Below are 21,256 nucleotides of genomic sequence, written 5' to 3'. Positions count from 1 at the left end.
GTGCAATATCGCTATTGTGCTGCTGCCAAGATCTTCCGCAGTATAAAACGCGAAGCGCTTTAGAACCAGGGGCACGGCAGAGGGCTTGGCAGTTCTTGACAGTCGCACGGTCCCGCTAGAAACTCTCCTCGTCTTTGACCAATCAGCTGCGAGGCCGCGTGCGCAGATTCAAACACATCTCTAAAAAGAGGCCGGGCGCGAGATTCGGCGGGATGGACAAAAAAAAATTCAGTCGAGGAAAACAAGTAGAAGTACTGACAGTAGTGGGAGGGTAGATGATGTGAACTCGGCGGGTTTCAATAGAAGAAGGAACATGCTCTGCTTATTTACATTAGTCCGTCGTGTGGCTGAATGACTAGGATGTAAATTGTTAAAAATATATTCTGTTTTATATCGATAGCAACAGTGATCTCCTGACGTTAACGTTACACATCTTGGGTCCAAACACTTCATTTAGCCTGTTCTCAAGCGATGTGACTAGTTGAGTAAGTTAATGCAAACTAACATTAGGTTGCGGGCATACTAAACCATTATTCGAAGTGAAACTGATTTGACTTGTTCTGGGATCTAATTTGGTCTTAAATGACAGAGAAGACATGGGTTACAACGATTTCTATGGATAAATATCTAATTGGATTCAAGGGCCTTCTGATTTCGAATAAGGCTGAAGTACAGGGGAGTTTATTCGGTGATCTTGTGGATTAAGTTCGCTAATATTCACATTGAGAAGAAAAGCTTGAATATCAATAACCTCACTGTCATTATACATGGCCAACAATATGAAATCGCGCAGGTGAGTTTTTTCCCCCAGCTTCAGTGAAAGCTTAAATTAACTTATGCATTCATCAATAACATTATTTATGGAATAAGTAATGTCATGCAATTTAAGTTGGGTAGTATGAGAGCTTTCTGTCTTTCAAGTTGAAACAATTTATTTAACTTGGTTTGTGTTATCCTACATGCATGTAGTAGCAGGCTAACTAAATGTCAAGGTGATCTTTGACATTTCAGTAACACCTGCTCACAGGGAAGGCTATCTTGTTAGCAATAAGTCCCACCAGAACCAGACATTAATTGTTACCAGTTTGAAATACTTCCAGTCTAACCACATTGAGTCTTTCTTGGGTGGTACAAGTAAGAAAATATAGTATTTCTAAAGGGAGTGCGCAATATAACATGTTTGATAATGGCTGTGATATCAGATGTATACTGTAACGTTATTAAAATTCTGACACGCTGCCAGGTTTGGTAGCTTAGCAAAGTAGCATGGAACATAATACGTCCACAAAGTTGGCTAGCTAACTTTGGCTGTTTTAGGTTCTACCGAGTGGACTAGCCAGCTAACTAAATTGGTTGTCTCATTAAAGCTACGTCGATGAGGCCCGGCCCGGCTGTCGTTTTACAATAGTGTTACAATTATAGACCCCATTTTCTATGCGAATGTTTTTTATTCAGTGGCTATGTAGGCTCAGAACGTTTCCCCACATTAGCTAGCTAGCGATAGCTGGCTAAATTCTCATACCATGACAACCTGCAGTTGTCGTGGCTACCAATCGCTTAGTGAGGACATTGGCCAAGATTCTATTTCGCTCTGTGTGCTGTTAGTTCTACATAGGTTCTGGTGGCGTAACATTTTGCATTCCTAATTTGTTGGCAGCAAATGTTGCATACTCTGTTTATGAAGTTAACCAACCCTTGTTCACGCTTGTTTGAGCTCACTGCCATGGAAGGGAAGGCAAGGCTGTCATTACGTAACTCCAGACTGATTGCGCCTTTACTAGCGCCCCTGAAAGTTTCACCTCAGCCATCAAACCTCAAGCAATTCTGAAAGGTTGTTAGTATTAAGAGGTCTAAGGCAATATATGCAGTTCTGGGGAATCACAATTAAGTTTTGGAGCATGAATTTCATGCATTTAACGATGGACACTTGTATTTATCCAAATTGCATAAATGTCCAAATTACCAAATAATATTTTCAGTAATAACATTTTCAATAAGTTTTCTAAGTTTGAAGAATCTGACCAGGACTGCGTCATTGACATTAAACCCACAAATATGACCATGACGTCATTTATGGGTGAATGAACAGCTCAGTGGTGCATGTGTCTCTTCTCCCCCCTCTGTGAGCCCCATCTGGGGAGTGGGAGAGAGGGGGTAGGGTGGTTGTTAGCTTGCCTATTGATTGAAGTTCAAGTTTGAATTGTGTTGTGTTGTGAAGCCAGCTTAGGCCACTACAGCTTGATGTTATAATGCTTTCACATTTCTTAATTCCTTTAGTGAAGTGTCTGTTACGTGAATGATTGGTGCGGAAAAGTTAATGCACCATTACTTTTTACCCTTTATTCAAAAAAAGTGAATCTCATTCTGAGTGGATGGATTTGAAAGTTTATCGGATGTGGACCAACCCCTCAGGCCTCATCATTGGCTGTGGAGGCTTGGCCTGCCCTCTCGGAGACTGATGCGCTCTCCACACCTCAGGAATAGAAAGAGCCTGTTGATGTCAAACTCCCACCTACAGCTCCTTCCTTCACCCCCCGCCCTCCACCCCCTCTCCGTCCCCCTCACCTCACTCTTTCCTGGAGAGGGCAATTTATGCTAAAACTCAATTGGCATGTTTCAGTGCTCAAGAGCCTTCTTTCATCAGAGGCCAGAATGACCAAGAGCCAGCGGGAGGCCCTGTTTCCCTCAAAAACATGCCGCTGCAACAGCATGTTTCACTGGCCAAACAGCAAGCGATTTAGACTTCCATATTTGTCCCGTTTCAGTGAAAGACTTGGACCTTTGCCTGTTGGTACACCTAAGTTGGTGTCTGCACTGTGCAAGGGTGAGCCTGCAGAGTGCTGTCTGAACCAGGCCACTCTGAGGTACTCTGAAGAGAGATATGTTGGCTGCACAGTACAACAGTGGTATTTCCAGAGTTTTCCTTACCTATGTCCCAGTTAAGACAAACGTCTTACTCTGGTGTCATTAAGCTAAACTAAAGTTTTACATAATATTTAGGAACTTGTAGTTTTAGGCCTATATGTACTAAAATGTTTTGATTTTATCAGTCTTTTGACTTGCTGCAGTCAGATTTAAAATAAACAGCAATTTTTAAGCCTCAAAGAAGCTTTTTAATTTCACCAGTACTTGCAGTACATGCAAGTTTGCACAGCGGTTTCCCTGGGCAACTTAATTCTCCTAGCTGTCTCTGTGTTCTGGACATGTTCTTCTACACTGTGTAAGGAAATGTTGCCAGGCAACAAGGCCTAATAGATTTAAGCTACAGAGTTGTGCACATCCAAACCGTTTTTGGATTAATACAGAGAGAGGGAACATTTGAAGTGTTCTTTTTTTTTTTTTTTTATACATCACTGATGTAGAATTCACGTGGAGCATTTGTAATTACAGATAGGAATGTCCTGTTTTAGTGTGGCAATGACTGTTGTCATTTCCTGTTGAATGGATTTTTTTTAAAACTGATTTTAATCTCAGTTTAGCAGAGTAGTTTGAATGTGATATAATCACAACAGTGGAGGAAAGCTAGTGTATTTTCCTGGGTAGAGTAGTGCAGTATTTGTGCGGTTGTGTGATTTGTTTTAATTGGCAGAAATATTCTGCTGACATGTTTTAATTAGGGATGTAACGGTATGAAAATTTAACCTCATGGTTGTAGTGACCAAAATGATCACGGTTTTCGGTATTATCACGGTATTTCTAAAAGTGTGTTCAATATGTTCAGAAAGCACTGATAGGCCTACACAAGCTGAAATAGTTTTAAAAAGTGTCCCGTTCACTTTTTTCTTCATGTTTAATTGGCTGTGTGCTTATAGCTTAACTTACCCTACCATAACTCAGAGTTTGCTATTTCTGTTATTTTGACGCAATGAGTGAGACCAAAGTAAGCGTTCAAAATAAAACTTTAGGCTACTGTATTCTTCTGATAACGTGAGTGGAATGGATTTAATGTGGACGCGAACATAAAAAGACGCAGAGTGGCTACATGATACAGTGCACATTTTACGGTGAAAAAGTTCCGCCTTTTAAAATCAGGTGTAGCCTAATCCGAATCGTAGTTAAAACCATCAATTAAACAGAATCAGTAGGGTACCAGTTTTGTTCCATTGTACCAGGCCTACTGTATGTCAAAAGCAGGCTCGGATGAAGCTGGGAAGGATTAAACACACGGTTTCCACACCGCGGTAATCAACAGTGATAATCATGATGTTTAAAATGAAAACGGTAATTATTATCGTCAACATTTTTATCGCGGTTTACCATTATACCGGTAATCGTTACATCCCTAGTTTTAATGTAAACATTTTAATTGATACCCTTGGGAAAGAAAGATGAAAGTATTGACTGTATGTTTCTTTTAGCATTGCTCCTAGTTTTACAGTGGGGATCAGCTCACTCCGGATTCATACTTGCACGCACAAACACACACACACACAGTCCATCTCTTTCCCTCCCTCCTTATCTCCTTCGATCATGCTTTCCCTTTTCCTCTCATTTTCTCTCTCTTCCTCCTCAGTGAGGATGAGGATGATGAACGCCACTCCACAGATCCTGACTGCAGGGACTCTAAGAACTCCAAGAAGACCGCAGGCAAAATCAAATGGTCACGAGACGAGGTAACAGTTCCCTTCTCCCACAGTAAAACCAGCATCCTTTGAGAGGTTTTTTTTTTCAAACTTTTAAATCATTTAAATCAAAGCTACATGATAATCTTTCAGAACATGATTGAACATGGAAAAGCATGGGGTTAAACAAAGCCTGGCTGTATATTCAATCCTGGCTAAATGAGTTATGTTTTCCACATTGACCCTGTGGAGTGAAGGGGGAAGTGTGTGTGTGTGTGTGTGTGTGTGTGTGTGTGTGTGTGTGTGTGTGTGTGTGTGTGTGTGTGTGTGTGTGTGTGTGTGTGTGTGTGTGTGTGTGTGTGTGTGTGTGTGTGTGTGTGTGTGTGTGTGTGTGTGTGTGTGTGTGTGTGTGTGTGTGTGTGTGTGTGTGTGTGTGTGTGTGTGTGTGTGTGTGTGTGTGTGTGTGTGTGTGTGTGTGTGTGTGTGTGTGTGTGTGTCAAGGGGACAGTGTGTCTTAAGGGGATACTGTGTGTGAATCATGGTAAGAGGCCACTAATGAAGGAGGTGCGCCAATGAAAGGGGACACTACCTAACCCCTCTCCCCTCTGCTCGTTCACAGGACGAGAGGCTTAAGAAGCTGGTTGAGCAGCATGGGACTGACGCCTGGAGGTTAATCGCTAATTACTTTCCAGTAAGTTGATAAGAAAACAAATTTACTCTCTCGAACATTGTTAAAATTTCTATATAACCACTTCACAGTTTTGCTTTGCAACCTTTAATTGTAATGTAGAGCGAAATTACAAAATATTTATAAAGGCCATTCAACTATGTTACCTGTCCCCCCCCCCTTTACTTTTAACTTTTCAAGTCATGTTTTTTGTTAAATCTGAAGTGTCCAAATATTATTCAGTGCAATTGTTCATGTGGGGAGCAGCTCCAGCTGCAATTTGAAAGTCAAATGAGTTCCCGCCCAGTGGGGAATTTGAGTTTTACCCGCGTATGTGTTTGCTGTTTAATTATGAATGAACTGAGCGCGGCTGTGTACTGAGAGAGAGAAAATCTGTGTTCGTGTGAGAGAGAGAGACTTAGAGCGTTAGAGATGTGTGTATTATTGCACATGATGAGCGTGCCCAGGTGCTAAGGTAGCTCTTTGTCGCCCCATAACAGAACAGGACAGATGGGCAGTGTCAGCACCGCTGGCAGAAGGTACTCAACCCCGAGCTGGTGAAAGGACCCTGGACAAAGGAGGAGGATCAAAGAGTAAGAGGAGACGGAGCAGGGTGTTCCCAACCTGAGCATAATGGAGGGATAAAGAGAGAGGGAGGGAGGGAGGGGAGGAGGAGGAGAAAAAGAGAGGGAACAGAGTTATCTCCTGAGATAATCTGACCCTCTTTTCCAATTGGAGTTGACAAATTATGAAACGGAGGGGGTACACACACACACACACACACACACACACACACACACACACACACACACACACACACACACACACACACACACACACACACACACACACACACACACACACACACACACAGACACAGTGGGATTCAGTGCTAGGACTGTTGGGGCCAACTTCCATAGAGCCTGAACACAGATCCCAGTCCCTTTCACTTGTCCTGGCCGCTCTTTCATAGCTGGGGACAGGGGCTTTTCTGCCACGGCTTGTCTATGTGGGTGGCTCAAATCCGGACGATGTAATCGGCCAGCGGCTAAGCCTGTGCGGCTCTGCGCCCCTCATAGTTGAATGGTGAATAATGCATTCCCTACATGGTAATATGTGACGCTTCGGCAGAGGAATCCTAAGAATGGCTGCCGCTCGGTCCAACAACAACGCCCCTGGTGCCTGTAGTGATACGGTGTTTTTCCACCATAACACACGAGCCCTTGTGTCTCACTGCTTTATGTCCTGTGGTCCTGTAACAGAGACGTTATTGTTTCCAAACCAGAGGAAAGATAAACAATTGCCCCAGCTGTGCAGGTTATCTCAAAAGGCTACTTATCTTTCATTAGCCAATAGCTACTCAAATGAAGGGATATGAGCAGTGGTGCTGTAGTAATAATAATAATAATAACTAGATGTACCGCAGAGCGGTACAAAATATGACCGCCGCCCAGTCCAGCACATTTTTTCCACAAAAATAAATCACGCTGAAAGGCCTATATGATTCTAACTGTCTCACTAAATTGCATTATCCACACTCAATTCTCACTGATATCTGCTAGACAACAAGTACCAAAACATGATTAGTTCATAGATTTCACATGTAAAATTAATTTTATACAACCCCACCTCCATCTTGCCTGTTCATAATTCTGAGAAATTCTTGAATTGTGTGCATGTACATGTTTATGTTATGCGTGTGTGTGTGTGTGTGTGTGTGTGTGTGCGTGCTTGTGTGTGTGCCTGCGTATGTGCCTGTGCATGCAAGCGTACATATGTCTACTGTGTGAGTATGTGTCATACGTATGATTACTGTGAATGTATGTGTGTGTGTGTGTGTGTGTGTGTGTGTGTCTGTTTTGGCACATGTGTGCACATGAAATGGGTTAACATGACCCCTGGAGGCAAACATACGGAAAAAAATGGTCATCCTAGGCCCTACAGTTCTCAAGATATTCACAGAGAACTGTGTCTGCCCTACCCTTCTTTCGGGGGGTCCAGTCCAGCGGGGGGGCTACAGATCAAAACGAAAAATTACGGTTCCATGCTATCCATGTGGGGGTACATGCCCACCAAGTTTTGTGTACCCCGGTCTTTCAGTGTCCCGGGAATCCTTGTTGGTGTACGTCACTAAATGTACACATAAATTATTTTATTGTAAGGCCCCCCATGAACGAAAGTACACAAAACTTGGCATGCATTCGGAGGGTGTCATAATGATCCTACACTTTTAATTTCGTGCAGTTTTGACCTTGTCAGCCAGAGATATTGTGATGAAAACACCTAATTTTTTGCTTTTTCATTTTTAACTAGGTGGCGCTATACATAAAATAAGTGGTAATGGGATGGGTTGACATGCCCCCTTAAGACCAACATACATAAAAAAGGTGGACCTCCTAGGCCCTACGGTTATCGAGATATTCACAGAAAACTGTCTCCGGCCACCTACAGGCCAGTTGGTGTATAGTAACATAAATTAATTTATTGTGTGGCCCCCAATGAACGGAATTCCACGAAACTTGGCGTGCATACAGTTTTGGCGTGTACAGTTTTGACTTTGTTAGGTCACAGATACCTTCAATTACAACACCTCATTTTTACTTTTTTGTGTTTAACTAGGTGGCGCTATACATGAAATGAGTGGTTATGGAATGGGTTGACATGGCCCCTTGAGATCAACATACAAAAAAAAAATGGTCGTCCTAAACCCTACGGTTTTCGAGATATTCACAGAAAACTGTGTCTGCCCTCCTTTTGGGGGGTCCAGACCAGCGGGGGGGCTACAGATCAAAACGAAAAACGATGGTTCCATGCTATCCATGTGGGGTTACATGCCCACCAAGTTTCGTGTACCCCGGTCTTTCAGTGTCCCGGGAATCATTGACAGAAATTTGGGCATGCGAAAAAGAAAAAAAAAGAAAAATCTGACAACCTATATGACCGCCGCTTCGCTGCGCGGCGGTCATAATAATAATAATGTAGTTTCAATTTGTACCGTGTAACTGATGTGAAGTGAAAGCATGCATGCATTGCATCACTCCTATGGGACAGGTCACAGATAATGTCAGCCACATAAATATCTTATGAGAGAAGGAGAACTACTGGTGCCCCTCCCCCACCCCACCCCACCAGTCCTTTTTATGTTATCAGAAGGTACCACCCCTTGCTCCTATAACAGACGAGTCTTGTACAGAGCTGACCTCTTCTTTTGTTTGTTTATTTGTTTGTTTGTTTGTTTTTAACAAATCATGAATTATTTATCTCATGGGTTCTGCAGGTGATTGAGCTGGTCCACAAATATGGTCCCAAACGCTGGTCGGTCATCGCCAAGCACCTGCAGGGCCGCATTGGTAAGCAGTGCCGAGAGCGCTGGCACAACCACCTCAACCCTGAGGTCAAGAAGTCCTCCTGGACACAAGAGGAGGACCGCATCATCTACGAGGCACACAAACGCCTTGGCAACCGCTGGGCAGAAATCTCCAAACTGCTTCCTGGAAGGTTTGTGCGAGCTTGTGCAATTTGATATCATTTACCAATACCAAATCAATTTAATCCATTTAAAAAATGTAAAACATATATGTGTGTGTGTACTGTATACTGTATATTACAAATGGCAGTATGAGGTGCACAGAAGGGGCTAGGTATAGTTGTGTGACTGAAACAGTTCATATGAACCTCCCTTCCCTCTGGTGAGAGTGAGTATGACACCCGTAACTGGAGATGGCAATGTGGCCCTTCTAGTTTCTAATCACAACACCAGTAACTGACCTCTCTTGTTGTCCACACCCAATCACAACACCCGTAACTGACCTCTCTTGTTGTCCACACCCAATCACAACACACGTAACTGACCTCTCTTGTTGTCCACACCCGGTCCTGCAGGACAGACAACTCCATCAAGAACCACTGGAACTCCACCATGAAGCGGAAGGTGGAGCACGAGGGCTACCTGCAGGACAGGATGTACGGTGGCTCCGACCAATCACAGAAGAGGCGGCACAAGACCTGTGGCTCCTCAGGGGAGCGCCTGCATGGTCAGACCCCCATGGGCCCAGCACAGGTGAGCTCACCCCCCCCCCATCTTCCAGGCCTGGAGAAATCATGGATTTCAGTAAATTCATTGAAAGTTTTGGAAAAGTCATGACATTACTTTTAGTCATACCAGGGACGTAGGTAGGAGATGCCGTACATGCCACAGACTTTCTCGTAGAAATGGAATAGTCCAAGAAAACCAAGAAAGCTCATTTTTTTCCCAGTGTCGTTGTTTCAGTCAGATGCCATAATTAGCCCCAACCTGTGGCCAAGCAATTTTGTACTTATAGGCTGCAAAAAGTCATGGCAATGTCATTCAAGGTCTTTGAAAAGTCATGGAAAGGTTTTGATATTTTGTCAGTGAATATGGGTGGGAACCCCTGACAGAAGCATGTACAGAATGTCAAGAAGGAGTTGCGAACAGAAATGTTTAAAGAATCACTGTATTTAATGTCTAGCTATGAGTATGTTTAGCTTTGTACAGTGGACACAGTTTAAACACAGTTTAAACACAGATGATATCCTGTCTTGGCTTAACCTTAATTATGATACAATTATGATTGTAATAAGAGCTTTGGCTCTGTTTCCAGTGGGCATAACTCAATATACTAATAAAATTTGTAATTATACATCACATTGGATAAAGCAACGGCTAAATATAAATACATCTTACTGCAGTTATAGTCTATGAAAGACACATAACATCATTTAAGTTGCTCATTTGCCTATGTTTGCTTTCACCCCTTGAAAGCTTGGAGGATACTCCTATGATTCACTGGGCAGTCAGTGCATGGACAGCATTGCAGAAGGCTCCAGTTTCATGTCGGTAAGTGCTGAGTCCCTCTACCAAATGTATGTCTGGTAAAGCTAACCCTTTTGTCTTTGTCTTCGTAACAAATAAATAACAATGTGAACATGTCTCTTTGTTGTTTCATGTTTTCTTTCTATTTTGTGTTAACATGTGTTTTCTGCATGTGTGTGTCTGTGGTGTTTGGATTTTTGGTGGTGTTCAGAGTTTCATCGAGTAACTTTAGAGACAAGTATCAGAGGAGCTCTCTTAGAACCAATTTCATTTAGCTCTGCAAGTGCCTTAACACAATAATAATTATTATAATGATAATATGATATGATATAATATGATAATGATAATCAAAGAGGAATGGTACTCGATGAACCTCCAGCCTAAGCCTGTAAGATGACATGAAACTTGTCTGTAAACCTTTTGTGTCTTTCATCCCTTTCTCGTTCCCTTCTCTTCTCTCTCTTTCTCTCTCTTTCTCTCTCTCTCTCTTTTGTGCGTTCCTCCCGTCCGCCCCACAGCCGTGCCCCGACGACCCTCACAAAGAGCAGAGAATAAAGGAGCTAGAGCTGCTGCTTATGTCAGCAGAGAACGAAGTCAGAAGACAGTCCGGCTCTCGTGTAAGACCACTGTGTGTGCGCGTGGCGTAGATCGCTGTAGAACCCCCACACCCCTCCCTCATCTCCGCCTCAACCCCTCCCCCTTATGAGGGTTACTCCAACTGCGTGGTTTAGTGACAAATCTGGGTAAGGTAACTTGGAGTATGGTGTAAACCTCCTAAAACAAGAGCCCTTTGTTTTACTAGGAAAATGATAGGCCATAGGGCTCTTCTGTTTGGAGGTTTAGCGTCTACCGAGTTAGCGTACCCAGGTTTGTCTCTAAAAGATGTACTTGGAATACCCCCCTGGACCCCTGACCCGCTTCCACCCATACCCATCTCACTCACCTACTCGCCTCACGCCCTTCCCGCCTCCCCTTCCTCGATAGCTATGCTTGGCTACGTGGCCTGTAGCTATCATTTGCCCCCTCGCTCTCCGCTCCCCCCTACCCCCAGCCATCTTTAACCTGGCTGCTACCCGGCTAACACAGGAGCCTGTCGGTCCTGCTCATAGTGAGACCGTTCTCAGTGCTTGTTTCCAATCTATCCCTGCTCCAGACACACCTATTTAACCTTATGTACAGTATTTGTCCATAGAGGATTACAAAATGTTTGTGAGGAAAAAAATATAAAGCTATAAAGCTTAATGCACAGTCCAATATGTACCAATAGTCTCCAATAGTCTCCAATAGTACAGTAAATGCAGATTATTATAATACCTTTATGGACTAATCAAAAGAAGCATTGATGAGACCCATGAGGTGTGATGAAGTAGGTTTAGATGGAAAACATGGAGATGAGTCCATCAGGAGCTGGACCAAAGACCCCTGCATTAACTGGCTATCCCACCTCCCCACCCTAGCAGTATAGTGCACGGCATGAGCGTGATCGCCCAGTACCGGTTTGGAACAAGACTTTTTTTCCTTTGCAGTAGTTTTTGATCTAGTTTGGTTGTATTTGTTTTTTTTTGTTTTTATGCTATTCCATATCGTCTTGTGTCCAAACAGATCTCTATGCTTGAAAGGCTTAGAGATCACTCTTATGGAATTGTATTTGTGAGACGGTGGAATGGGGGATATGGATTGTGGTATATCCAGCTATCCCAAGTATTTTGCCACTTTGCTCTACCCGTCATATTACTTTTCATCATCAGTGTTGACTTTTACAGTCATCAGAAATGAAAGTTGGATTGAATTAAATTTAAACACACCTTGACTCTGGAAGAGTCTGAAGGATTTAAACAGTTACCAGTTAGTCAATGCAAAACCTAGTACCTAGTAACTAATTCAAGTAATTTATTACCTAAACATTCTCAGTTACCAAGCTCCATGAGTGTGGTGGAAAACACACACCTGGTGGCTTCCTGGCTTGTGTGTCCCTGGTTCCTTCCACACACTCTGATTCTGCCACGCTCTCGTGGGATCAGAATAATCTGGGCCCCTTTATGTACTTCCCCAAAGTTCCAGAGCTCATGCCTTATTCCTTGTGTTACGGACAGAATCCAGAGCAGTATTCCAGCTGGTCGGACAGCCTGACGGACGATACCATGACGACAACGGGAAGCCTGGAAGAAGGAAGCATGGAGATGTGCCGGTCGAATGAAGGGAGAGGATCCGGAATGTCACACTATGGTTCCCCAAGTAAATTCCTGGCAGTGGAGGCTAGCGCAGTCCTGTCCACCCTGCACACCATTCCGGAGTTTGCCGAGACTATGGAGCTTATTGACTCGGTACGAGGATTGCTTTGTGGTGCATGCTTATACTATGACTGGGATGCTCAGAGGAAGTGTAAACTGTTTCCCAAACATATGCATTGCTTAGATGGGTCATATGTGAATATTTACAGCTACCCAGATACTCCCAATGTAGTCTAGGATTCTGTAGTCACTTTTTTGTTTTTGGAGACACACCACAAGTACATGGTGCACATTGTAATCATGATATACTAGTTGAGCGTATTTAATATTAGTAGTTAGCTGCTCTTGAGTTGGTTGAGCATATTAATAGTCTTTTAGATGTGTCTTGCATTGCAGGACCCAGGAGCCTGGAGTGAGGTGGCTAGCTTTGACCTCTCTGATCATGGGGCATCCCCCCCCAAACACCCCCACCGGCCATACCACCCCCCTGGCAGAGGTCACGAGGGCATGGGATACCACCTGGACACCCTGTCTGTGTCCGACATGGGCAAGCACTGCACCAGCCAGGGCAAACAGGTCCCCCAGGGCTCCCCAAACCGCGGCCGGTTTGGCACCCCGACGTCTTGCGTGAGGAAGAGGAGGAAGGATAGGGGCGACCAGTCCCCCACCGGGCAGCGCGTCTGTGGGAACCTGCCCAACCATGGTGCCAACTCACCCAGGGGTACCCCTGTGAAGGCCCTGCCCTTTTCACCATCACAGGTGAGCCTCACTTACAATCATGTGGACACCACAAAGCATAATCTATGTGCATGTATTGAAACAGAAGGCCTTAGTTGTAGATTTATTAGAACCACAAAACTTAATTTATAAACATATGCTATGTTGAAATTACAAAGTCTTCAAAGTCTGTTCTACATGTGTGGAAATCCCAAAACGTTGATTATAAACATATATTGAATAAGGGTGTCAAAATTCGAATCGAAATTACATCTCAATCTCGAACTTCGAACTTAAAAGTAGAATCGATGATGCAGCCACACCCCCAATGTCACGTCCAGCATGTATGCCAAGAGGCACAAACACACATGCACGTGCTGAACTGCAGCGTCAACACTCTAATTTTAGGCTGCAGCCAGTTAAAATATACACATCAACCTACCGAAATCAAAGCCCCTCTTGCTACTTTGAAATCACCGGTTTGGAAGTATTCATTCATTCACGTCAATTAAAACTAACTTAGCCTACTCAACTTAGCAAGTGAAAAGGTGATCTAGTTACAGTCCAAAGTTACTTTAAGGCTTAAAATGCACATTGATAAGTACATATTCCATGAACACTAACCTTGGGTCTCTTCGGAGTGTGCTGAAACAATCAAATTATCATTCTGTGTTTCATTTCACTATGTTCACATCTCTGTTTTAGCCTAATGTTAGTTCTGTTTACATTACAACCTTGCGGTTGGAACGGTTTCAAAATAAAAAGCGGTTTCAAAATAAAAGCCCCCCCGAAACAGAATAGGAAAAGGCCAAAAAGAGTAAATAACATATAAGGAATGCATTAATAGTAATATAAAAAAAAAAGATTGAAAATCGAATCGAATCGTGACTTTAAAATCGAAAATGACATCGAATCGAGGATTTGGAGAATCGTGACACCCCTAATATTGAAATACCAAAGCATTAATAAATGTGTCTTCTATTATGAACATTGTTGAAATGACAACTTCAAATGTGAACATATGTGAATGTGATATGTTGAAGTCCCAAAGCCTGACTTGACAGAACGTATTTACCAGTTTTTACCACCATAGACTATAATAGACTATATATTTGTTTTCTACCTTTCTAAAGTTGTATCTTGTCTTTCCCCCTCAGTTCTTCAACATATCTGGGGGAGAGAACCTAGGCCTGGACAATCCTGCACTTACATCAACGCCAGTATGCGGTCAGAAGTGCTTCCTGAACACGCCCCAACAGAAAGAAACTACCCCGAAACACCAGAAGGAGAATGCTGGGTAAGCTTGTGTGTGTGTGCGTGTTTCTTGTGTGTGTGTGTGTGTGTGTGTGTGTGTGTGTGTGTGTGTGTGTGTGTGTGTGTGTGTGTGTGTGTGTGTGTGTGTGTGTGTGTGTGTGTGTGTGTGTGTGTGTGTGTGTGTGTGTGTGTGTGTGTGTGTGTGTGTGTGTGTGTGTGTGTGTGTGTGTGTGTGTGTGTGTGTGTGTGTGTTTTACACTGCTAGTAGTTAGTGTTGGTGCGGTACTTGACATTGTGATTAGTTTCAGAACCCCTAAAGTGCGTAAATCTATCATGGGACACACACCGAAGACTCCCACTCCCTTCAAAAATGCCCTGGCTGCCCAGGAGAAGATGCACGGACCACTGAAGATGGTGGTATGTCCACTGATTTGTCCTTCTGTTACATGTACATATGTTTAGTCGAAGCTGCCTATATACACGTTTTTATTAGCACATGTTCGTCCTTGGAGTCTAAGACCACCTTTTGTTGTCACCTGTTTGAAATGTATGTGTGTTTGTTTGTTTGTTTGTGGTCTCAGCCCCAGCCCTTGGCTTTCCTGGAAGAGGACATTCGTGAGGTGTTGAAGGAGGAGACCGGTGCAGACATCTTCACTCAATCAGAGATGCAGCGAGAGTACGGCACCTGGAAACACGAGGTGCGTTCAACAGACGCCACATCAGTGAGGCCATATTGGTTTGGCAGGAGGCGTGTTTACAGGAAGTTGTTTTATTGTGTGTCTTGTCTATTTTAAACCTCAGCTGGAAGCTCCTGCTAGAAAGGTCCGGAAGTCTTTGGTGTTGGACTCCTGGGGGAAGGATTGCCTCAATGTCCAACTCTTTTCACAGGAGCAGATCAACCACAATGGCAATGCTGTAAGTATCCATCTTCTCCATGCAGTGCTCTTTGCATTCTGTAAGATTCAGTAGATCGCAAACTATTAGGTGTCTTTAGACTTTTAAAAGTGTACTGCTTTGAACAATCTAATAAATATCTTATCCTCCAATACTGCAAAACTTTTGAGCCATATAGCTGTCCAGACAACTTTAAGTGATCTCAGCTTGTGCTACCATACATACATGATACAGATATGTTAGCATAGTAGGGATGCACTCTCTAACGCAGGAGACCCGGGTTCGATTCCTGCTCACTGCAGCAATTTTAAAAGTGCATTTCTCACAGCTAAACCAAGCTAGATAGATAGATACAGTGTATAGAGATAGAAGGTTGGGCTTGTGGAACTATAGGCTACATGGTCCTCGCTTTAGAGCGAGACCTCTTTGTCTTATACACCATTAACACGCATTAACAAGCTGCTTGTTAACACTTACAACTGTTAACAAATATGCTTGTAAGTAGCTTAAAAGGTTGCTTATTAACACTTACAAGCTGCATGTTAACAGTTAGTTAATGTTATTAAAGGATAACAACAGTTAACTAACTGTTAGTAAGGAATTGTTAACTGCTTATTATGCACTGTTAATACCTAATAAGCACATGTTATTCTAAAGCGTTACCGAATTGTGTAAATCAGTCTTAAATAAAATGATAACGGAGAATAATAAAAGATAATATATTAAACTTGTGTCTCAGGGTGATGGCCTGCTGACGAGCTCCCTGCTGATGCCGCTGCATGTTAAGTGTCAGGAGGAGAGTGTAGGCTCCCCGTGCTCTATGGACGATGAGGCGTGCGTCCCTGTCTGTCCCATCAGCCCCCTGGGCAAGGGGCAGGCCACCCCCAAGAGCCCCTCATACCAGGCTGCAGCACAGGTAACCACCTCCTGAATATAAAATGAAAGAGCAGGTTGCCTTAGAGTTTGGCATGGAACTGACCCTGATCTCTCTAAGAGAAGAGTGAACTGCTCTGCATCATGTTGTGGATTATTTTGTCATTCTGTTTGAGTCTGTGTCTTTGTGATACCCACAGCTTAGCAGCGACTGGGAAGCAGTGGTTTATGGGAAGACGGAGGACCAGCTGATCATGACTGAGCAGGCCAGGCGCTACCTGAGTGCCTACCCCACCGGCTGCACCTCCAGGGCCCTAGTGCTCTGAGATTGATGTCCGTCCTCTCCACACACACACACACACACACACACACACACACACACACACACACACACACTACACTACACTACACTCTCTCATGCACAAGCAGTCTTCCTCCTCTTCCTCCCAATTTGAAGGCTGTGCCAGCATGCAGACAATCTGGTGGGAGAGAAAAAGAACAGGTCTTCTTCACATCTTCACCGCTCTTTACGTGTGCAGAACACCTTACTAATTTGAGTATAACACACACCTCTCTTTAACAAGCCTGTCCATCTTGTACAACACTCGGCTTGTTATACTTTTTTTGTTTTGTGTTGTTTTTTAAGTTCATAAGGAGAAAAAAAGCTGTTTTGCTAGCCAGAATACAATTTTGTACAAACAGGTAGTTCTAGACAAAACTAGTAAATACATTTGATTAATCCAATCGTTCCATAGATTATAGCAATAGGTTCTTTGCGGCAATGGCATGGACTGCTAATACGTGTGTTGTTCACTTTTAATGCTTTAATTATACACACAAATATCCTGCTTATTTACTTTAGAAATAACCAATTTCTTGAAAGAGTTGTGGGGTGTGAATTGATAGGACTTGGAGAGCACCGTCAGCGTTGCACTACTGATTTGCTTCAGAGAGGAACTCAAACAGTGTTTAGAGAAGTAACTGGATAGCACTTGCGATGGGACTGGATCGGTTCAAACAATTATGAAAATGCTGCTTCTGCACCGCGTCCTGTTTTTAGGAGTCTCCCCTTGAGGCACTGAATGTATTGTATAGCATGAAACTGCAGAAGCAGCATGAAAAGCAAGGGTACCTTTTTGTTTGGTCGGTTGATTTTTTTGTGTTGTTTATTTTGTTCTTTGTTTTTTGTTTTATATTGGACTTTATTGTTCCTTATTTTTACTGCTATTTTTTTAATTTATGTTCAGAACAAAAAGTGCACGATCTAGACATCGTATAAAAAATGTAATGGAGCACCTGGATTATCCAGTTGCAAAATCCTAGCTGCCTTTGCTAACAGTCAGACTCCTTTGTAGACTGACAGTTTAAACAAGCATGCTGCTCCAGGAAAATTAAACTAGAGATCATGTTTGGTACTCTTTGTAGTGCGAAGACAAAGTCAGGGCGATGTGTTGGAAAAAGTTTTTTTGTAGATGAGAATGATTTCTTGTTCTTAGGGCTGTAGGTTATATTTATTAAATGTTTACTAATTTATTTATTTTAAAGATAAATAAAACATATCTTATTATATTTTCTTTATATCACAATTTTGAAAAGAATTGGCTATCCTCAACTACATTCTCTAAATTATAATAACACTGCCATCCATTCCATACTTTTTCTGTTTCTGATTGGACAAAAGGTTAGATAGTATCCTCTTGATAGGTTCTGTTCCTCTGGTTTTTCTGACTTTCTGTTCCTTAAAAGCCAGTTCATTCTCCACAAACACTCAACAGTCTCTTAAAGTAGGCAAGTTGCACTTTTTTTAAAAGAAAAAAAACATCGTTCATATGTAGTTTGTTGTGTTCCGTCCGTTCCTCCTGTTTTTATTCAAAAGTTTTTTTTTTGTTTGTTTTGTTTAATTTTTGTCTGTTTGGTGTGATTTGATCGATGGTGCTGTTGGCTGAATGTGTCACAGCTTGACGATGATGGACACTGACATGGAAAGTGGCAGGACCCCGACTCTGTCATTGTTTGCTGAATACATTGAAGTGTGTATTTCTACTAGTCTCCGTCAGTCCTACTGCTTTTGTGCTGCTTCCAACAAAAAGAATGGAAATGATTTTGACATAGCATCTGTGTAGAAGTGTACGGGCAATAGGTTGTTAATGCATTACAGGCCATTGACACACCGTGTGGTGTGTTTTTTTTTTTTTTTTTTTTGGTTTTTTTAACAGGCTACCATCAGAAATGTCACTATTTTTTAATGAATGTTTTTAACTCTTTTTATGTTTTTTAAAATGTAAAATGTGAAAGAAAAAAAATCCTAAAAGAGGTCTGGATTTGAACTGAAACCTAATTAATGAAGGAGTTAATGTTGAAAAAAAATAATCATCTGTTTTTAGATTCTAAATCTGTTCAGCATGTTCATTGAGTAGATGACAGCCCTGTGTTCTGGGATTGTAATAACCAGAACCAGGAGGAAGGATCACATTGATGTACTTCACTTAGTAGGTCACCATACACAATACTCAGTTTAGATCTTTTTGTTCCTCCTCATGCGTAGATATTCACTGTCTCATTGTTGACATCATATCGGAGAAGATGCAGAATACTAAATATGTATATTTTTGGTTTTGGTCAGTGTCTTCCTTCTTTTAAAAAAAATATGCGTGCATGTGTTTGTGTAAATTTGGTTCATTTTATGTGTTGTAGAATGCCTAACACTCAAATCCCTAATGGTAGGTTTTGAGGGAAGTAAGTACATGTAGCAGTTGTGATATACAGCAATACATTCATGTTCATCCTCTGTAAGAATGTTCCGCATTATTGCTCACTCTTTATTCCTGCATTACATTTTTATTTCTGATGCAACCATATTCACAGCTGAAGGACTATAACCTGCCAATTTACAGTACCATAGGATTCCTGCCAATTTTCTGTTTTTAACCCATGTACGTACAGTATGTGTTATAAAGAACAATAAACAGTGCTCTCTGCTCATCGAATCGCTGTGGCTTGCTGTTATTGTTTTTCTCGACTAACTCCAGGTTATACCATATGGTGCGACTTAGGAAATGGGTCTGTTAGCAACATGTTTAATGCTTGTGGCACACTTAATTTATTATGTGCATCTGTGTAACAAGGAAAAAAACAATTTCCCTTAATCCTATGAATGACAGGGCCTCTTTTTAATTTTGGGGGGAATGGGTGGGGGTTGTAATATGCCCCTTGAGATTGACTCTCCCCATCTTCATGTCAAAAGCAAAGCCCTGTCGTATTAATCTGCCTCTTCCACATCTTAAGCCTCTGTGCTCTGAGGGGCCTCCTGCTTCTTGACTCCCTGTTGTCTTTTGGCGTTTCCTCCAGAAAAGCGAGCTGTTCCAGAAGTTCTTCAGCTTGCGCTCAGCTGCAGCAGGTGTCTGTGACGGCAGTGCTCAGTGCTGGGGATGAGAGAGAATCGGTGCCTAAAAACCCTCCATCTCTCTGTCCATATTTTGGACTGTGGGAAAGGGGGGGAAGGGGGTTGCAATGGTGATGAGCAGCTGAGTTTGACCACAACCCTCTGCCCCCATCCATATATTTCGGGGTGTGCGTGTGTGTGTGTGGGAGGGGTTGCCCTATTGCCATCTCAGCCCAGGGTCCAGGGCCAGGCGTGCCCTCCCTCCCCGAACACGAGGCCTCTCCGCAGGTCAGCTGCTGCGACTAAAGAGGCCCACTCACCCATGAAATAATGCCTTTTGGCTCCATTGTTCCCTGAGTCTGTTGGTTTTTACAGGCCCATTCACTCAAATTGCCCTCCAATGAAGGGGGCGCAAGGCTCTTCTGACAGGCCTTCTGCTCGCTGAGGGCCACTACAAGCGCTCTGCCCATGGGCCTTATATCACTTACTGTTCCCCTTGTGTACAAGAGAGGAAGCGGGAGAGGGGGGTCCTGGAGCCAATCCTACTCATGGCACTGTTTCAAGAAATGTCAAAGGCCCTATGGTCTCTTAATTGGTCATTAATTACTGTTGCTCATGCTGTATGCAGCTGCAACCTTGCTGACTCAACTCACACTCAAACACCTGTTGCTGCTGAGACACAGTGGGCGTTTGTCATCTGTTTGTTGTGCTTAATTAAAATGCCAAAGGACTTCAACATTTTCATTTACAGTTTTTCTCAGTCGCTTTGGTGCTTTTCTAAGATCAGAATGAAAATTCTCATAACTATTAGTTCAACCTCCACAACATTTAGTCATTTGTGCACATCATAGTAGCAATTTCTCCTTCCTCTGAACAAATTGCAAATGCTTTTTTCAAAATTAACTATACTAATGGATGCTTAATAGTCGTTCCCAATAAAACTAATAGTCTTCATTTCATTGCTTGAGTCATTACATACAAAATTGGTGAACTAGTTATCAAATTCTGTGACAATGCTGTAGAATTGCAAAGAGCATATAGTAAAAATGTGAAATGTACATATTCAGTGTCTTGTACTCACTTACTCCCCTAACTACAGCAATTTGTAACTTTACTGTAGTTTTCAAATGGCTGTACAAGTACTGTATAGTGCTGTCTTGAGCATTTTCAGGTAGTGTCACCGAGTTCTGACCTTTTTTTGCATTGGAAAACACTGAGAGAATAAACTGTCATAATGAAAACATGACAAAGCCATTTGACTATCTTGTTCATAAACAATGGTGTCAAGATTTCTCATTTTGATGACACTGGCAGTTTCATTGACATAAATACTTGCTTTTGAGGAATGGACTATCCATTTTGAGCAAGTGACATGCTTTTGCAGGTTATCCACAAGGTTTTGCAGTTTGCACTAATTGTTTTGAGAAATGCACTAACTGCTGTGCAAATGTTAATAGTGATGTGAGAAAAGCACCAAAGCGACTGAGAAAGACTGTAGTACGTTGAATTTCATTTGCTGGTCAGACACTGCTTGGGACTGACTCTCCACGGTCTACAGTGTGTAATGCTACCCCCCCCCCCCCCCCCTCTGGTAATCACATTGAGTGATTACAGTCATTAAGAAAAAATGTGTTTGTTAACCCAAATGTTGAGCCATTTACACTTGACCTGATGTTTTTTTTTTTAATTAACAGGAAGACCACTCCCTAGCACTTTACACAACATCTTTTATATGTGTGACTGTATGTGTATGTGTTTGTGAAGTATGTGTTTGTGAAGTGCTTCCTTGCGTGCGGGTGGGGTGTGTGTATGTGTGTTAGGGAGAGGAGGGGGTAGCTGGTG

At 42.6% G+C, this 21,256-nt stretch overlaps 1 protein-coding gene across 3 annotated transcripts; it reads left to right on the top strand.

The window, feature by feature from the left end:
- Positions 1 to 253: 253 nt before the first annotated feature.
- On the top strand, positions 254 to 19,019 carry mybl1 (v-myb avian myeloblastosis viral oncogene homolog-like 1). Of its 3 annotated transcripts, none has more exons than XM_076290891.1 (16): positions 254 to 793; positions 4,514 to 4,613; positions 5,182 to 5,253; positions 5,730 to 5,822; positions 8,507 to 8,727; positions 9,112 to 9,289; positions 10,013 to 10,087; positions 10,582 to 10,680; positions 12,157 to 12,387; positions 12,691 to 13,053; positions 14,169 to 14,308; positions 14,568 to 14,682; positions 14,847 to 14,963; positions 15,067 to 15,180; positions 15,899 to 16,075; positions 16,233 to 19,019. In XM_076290891.1, the coding sequence occupies exons 1-16, from the start codon at positions 768 to 770 to the stop codon at positions 16,356 to 16,358; spliced, it is 2,247 nt and encodes a 748-aa protein (XP_076147006.1). In that variant the 5' UTR covers positions 254 to 767; the 3' UTR covers positions 16,359 to 19,019. The 3 variants fall into 3 exon arrangements, with proteins under 3 accessions (XP_076147006.1, XP_076147005.1, XP_076147008.1); XM_076290890.1 differs by having other exon boundaries at positions 12,673 to 13,053; XM_076290893.1 differs by lacking the exon at positions 10,582 to 10,680 and having other exon boundaries at positions 12,673 to 13,053.
- Positions 19,020 to 21,256: the final 2,237 nt, after the last annotated feature.

The sequence above is a fragment of the Alosa pseudoharengus genome, unplaced genomic scaffold, assembly GCF_046254945.1.
Source record: "Alosa pseudoharengus isolate Yale_2024_CS ecotype anadromous, Long Island Sound unplaced genomic scaffold, YU_APseudo_1.1 YU_APseudo_1.1_scf_18, whole genome shotgun sequence".
Lineage (NCBI taxonomy): Eukaryota > Metazoa > Chordata > Actinopteri > Clupeiformes > Clupeidae > Alosa > Alosa pseudoharengus.
Note: the sequence above shows the minus strand (reverse complement) of the source record. Positions and strands in the feature narration are given on the sequence as shown.

Bases quoted from the DNA above. Each gene is read 5' to 3' on its own strand.
- mybl1 (XM_076290890.1), top strand. From the start codon at position 768: ATGGCCAACAATATGAAATCGCGCAG. The intron at 12,388-12,672 runs GTACGAGGATTG...ATAGTCTTTTAG, and splicing joins CTATGGAGCTTATTGACTCG to ATGTGTCTTGCATTGCAGGA. The intron at 14,964-15,066 runs GTGCGTTCAACA...TTTAAACCTCAG, and splicing joins ACGGCACCTGGAAACACGAG to CTGGAAGCTCCTGCTAGAAA.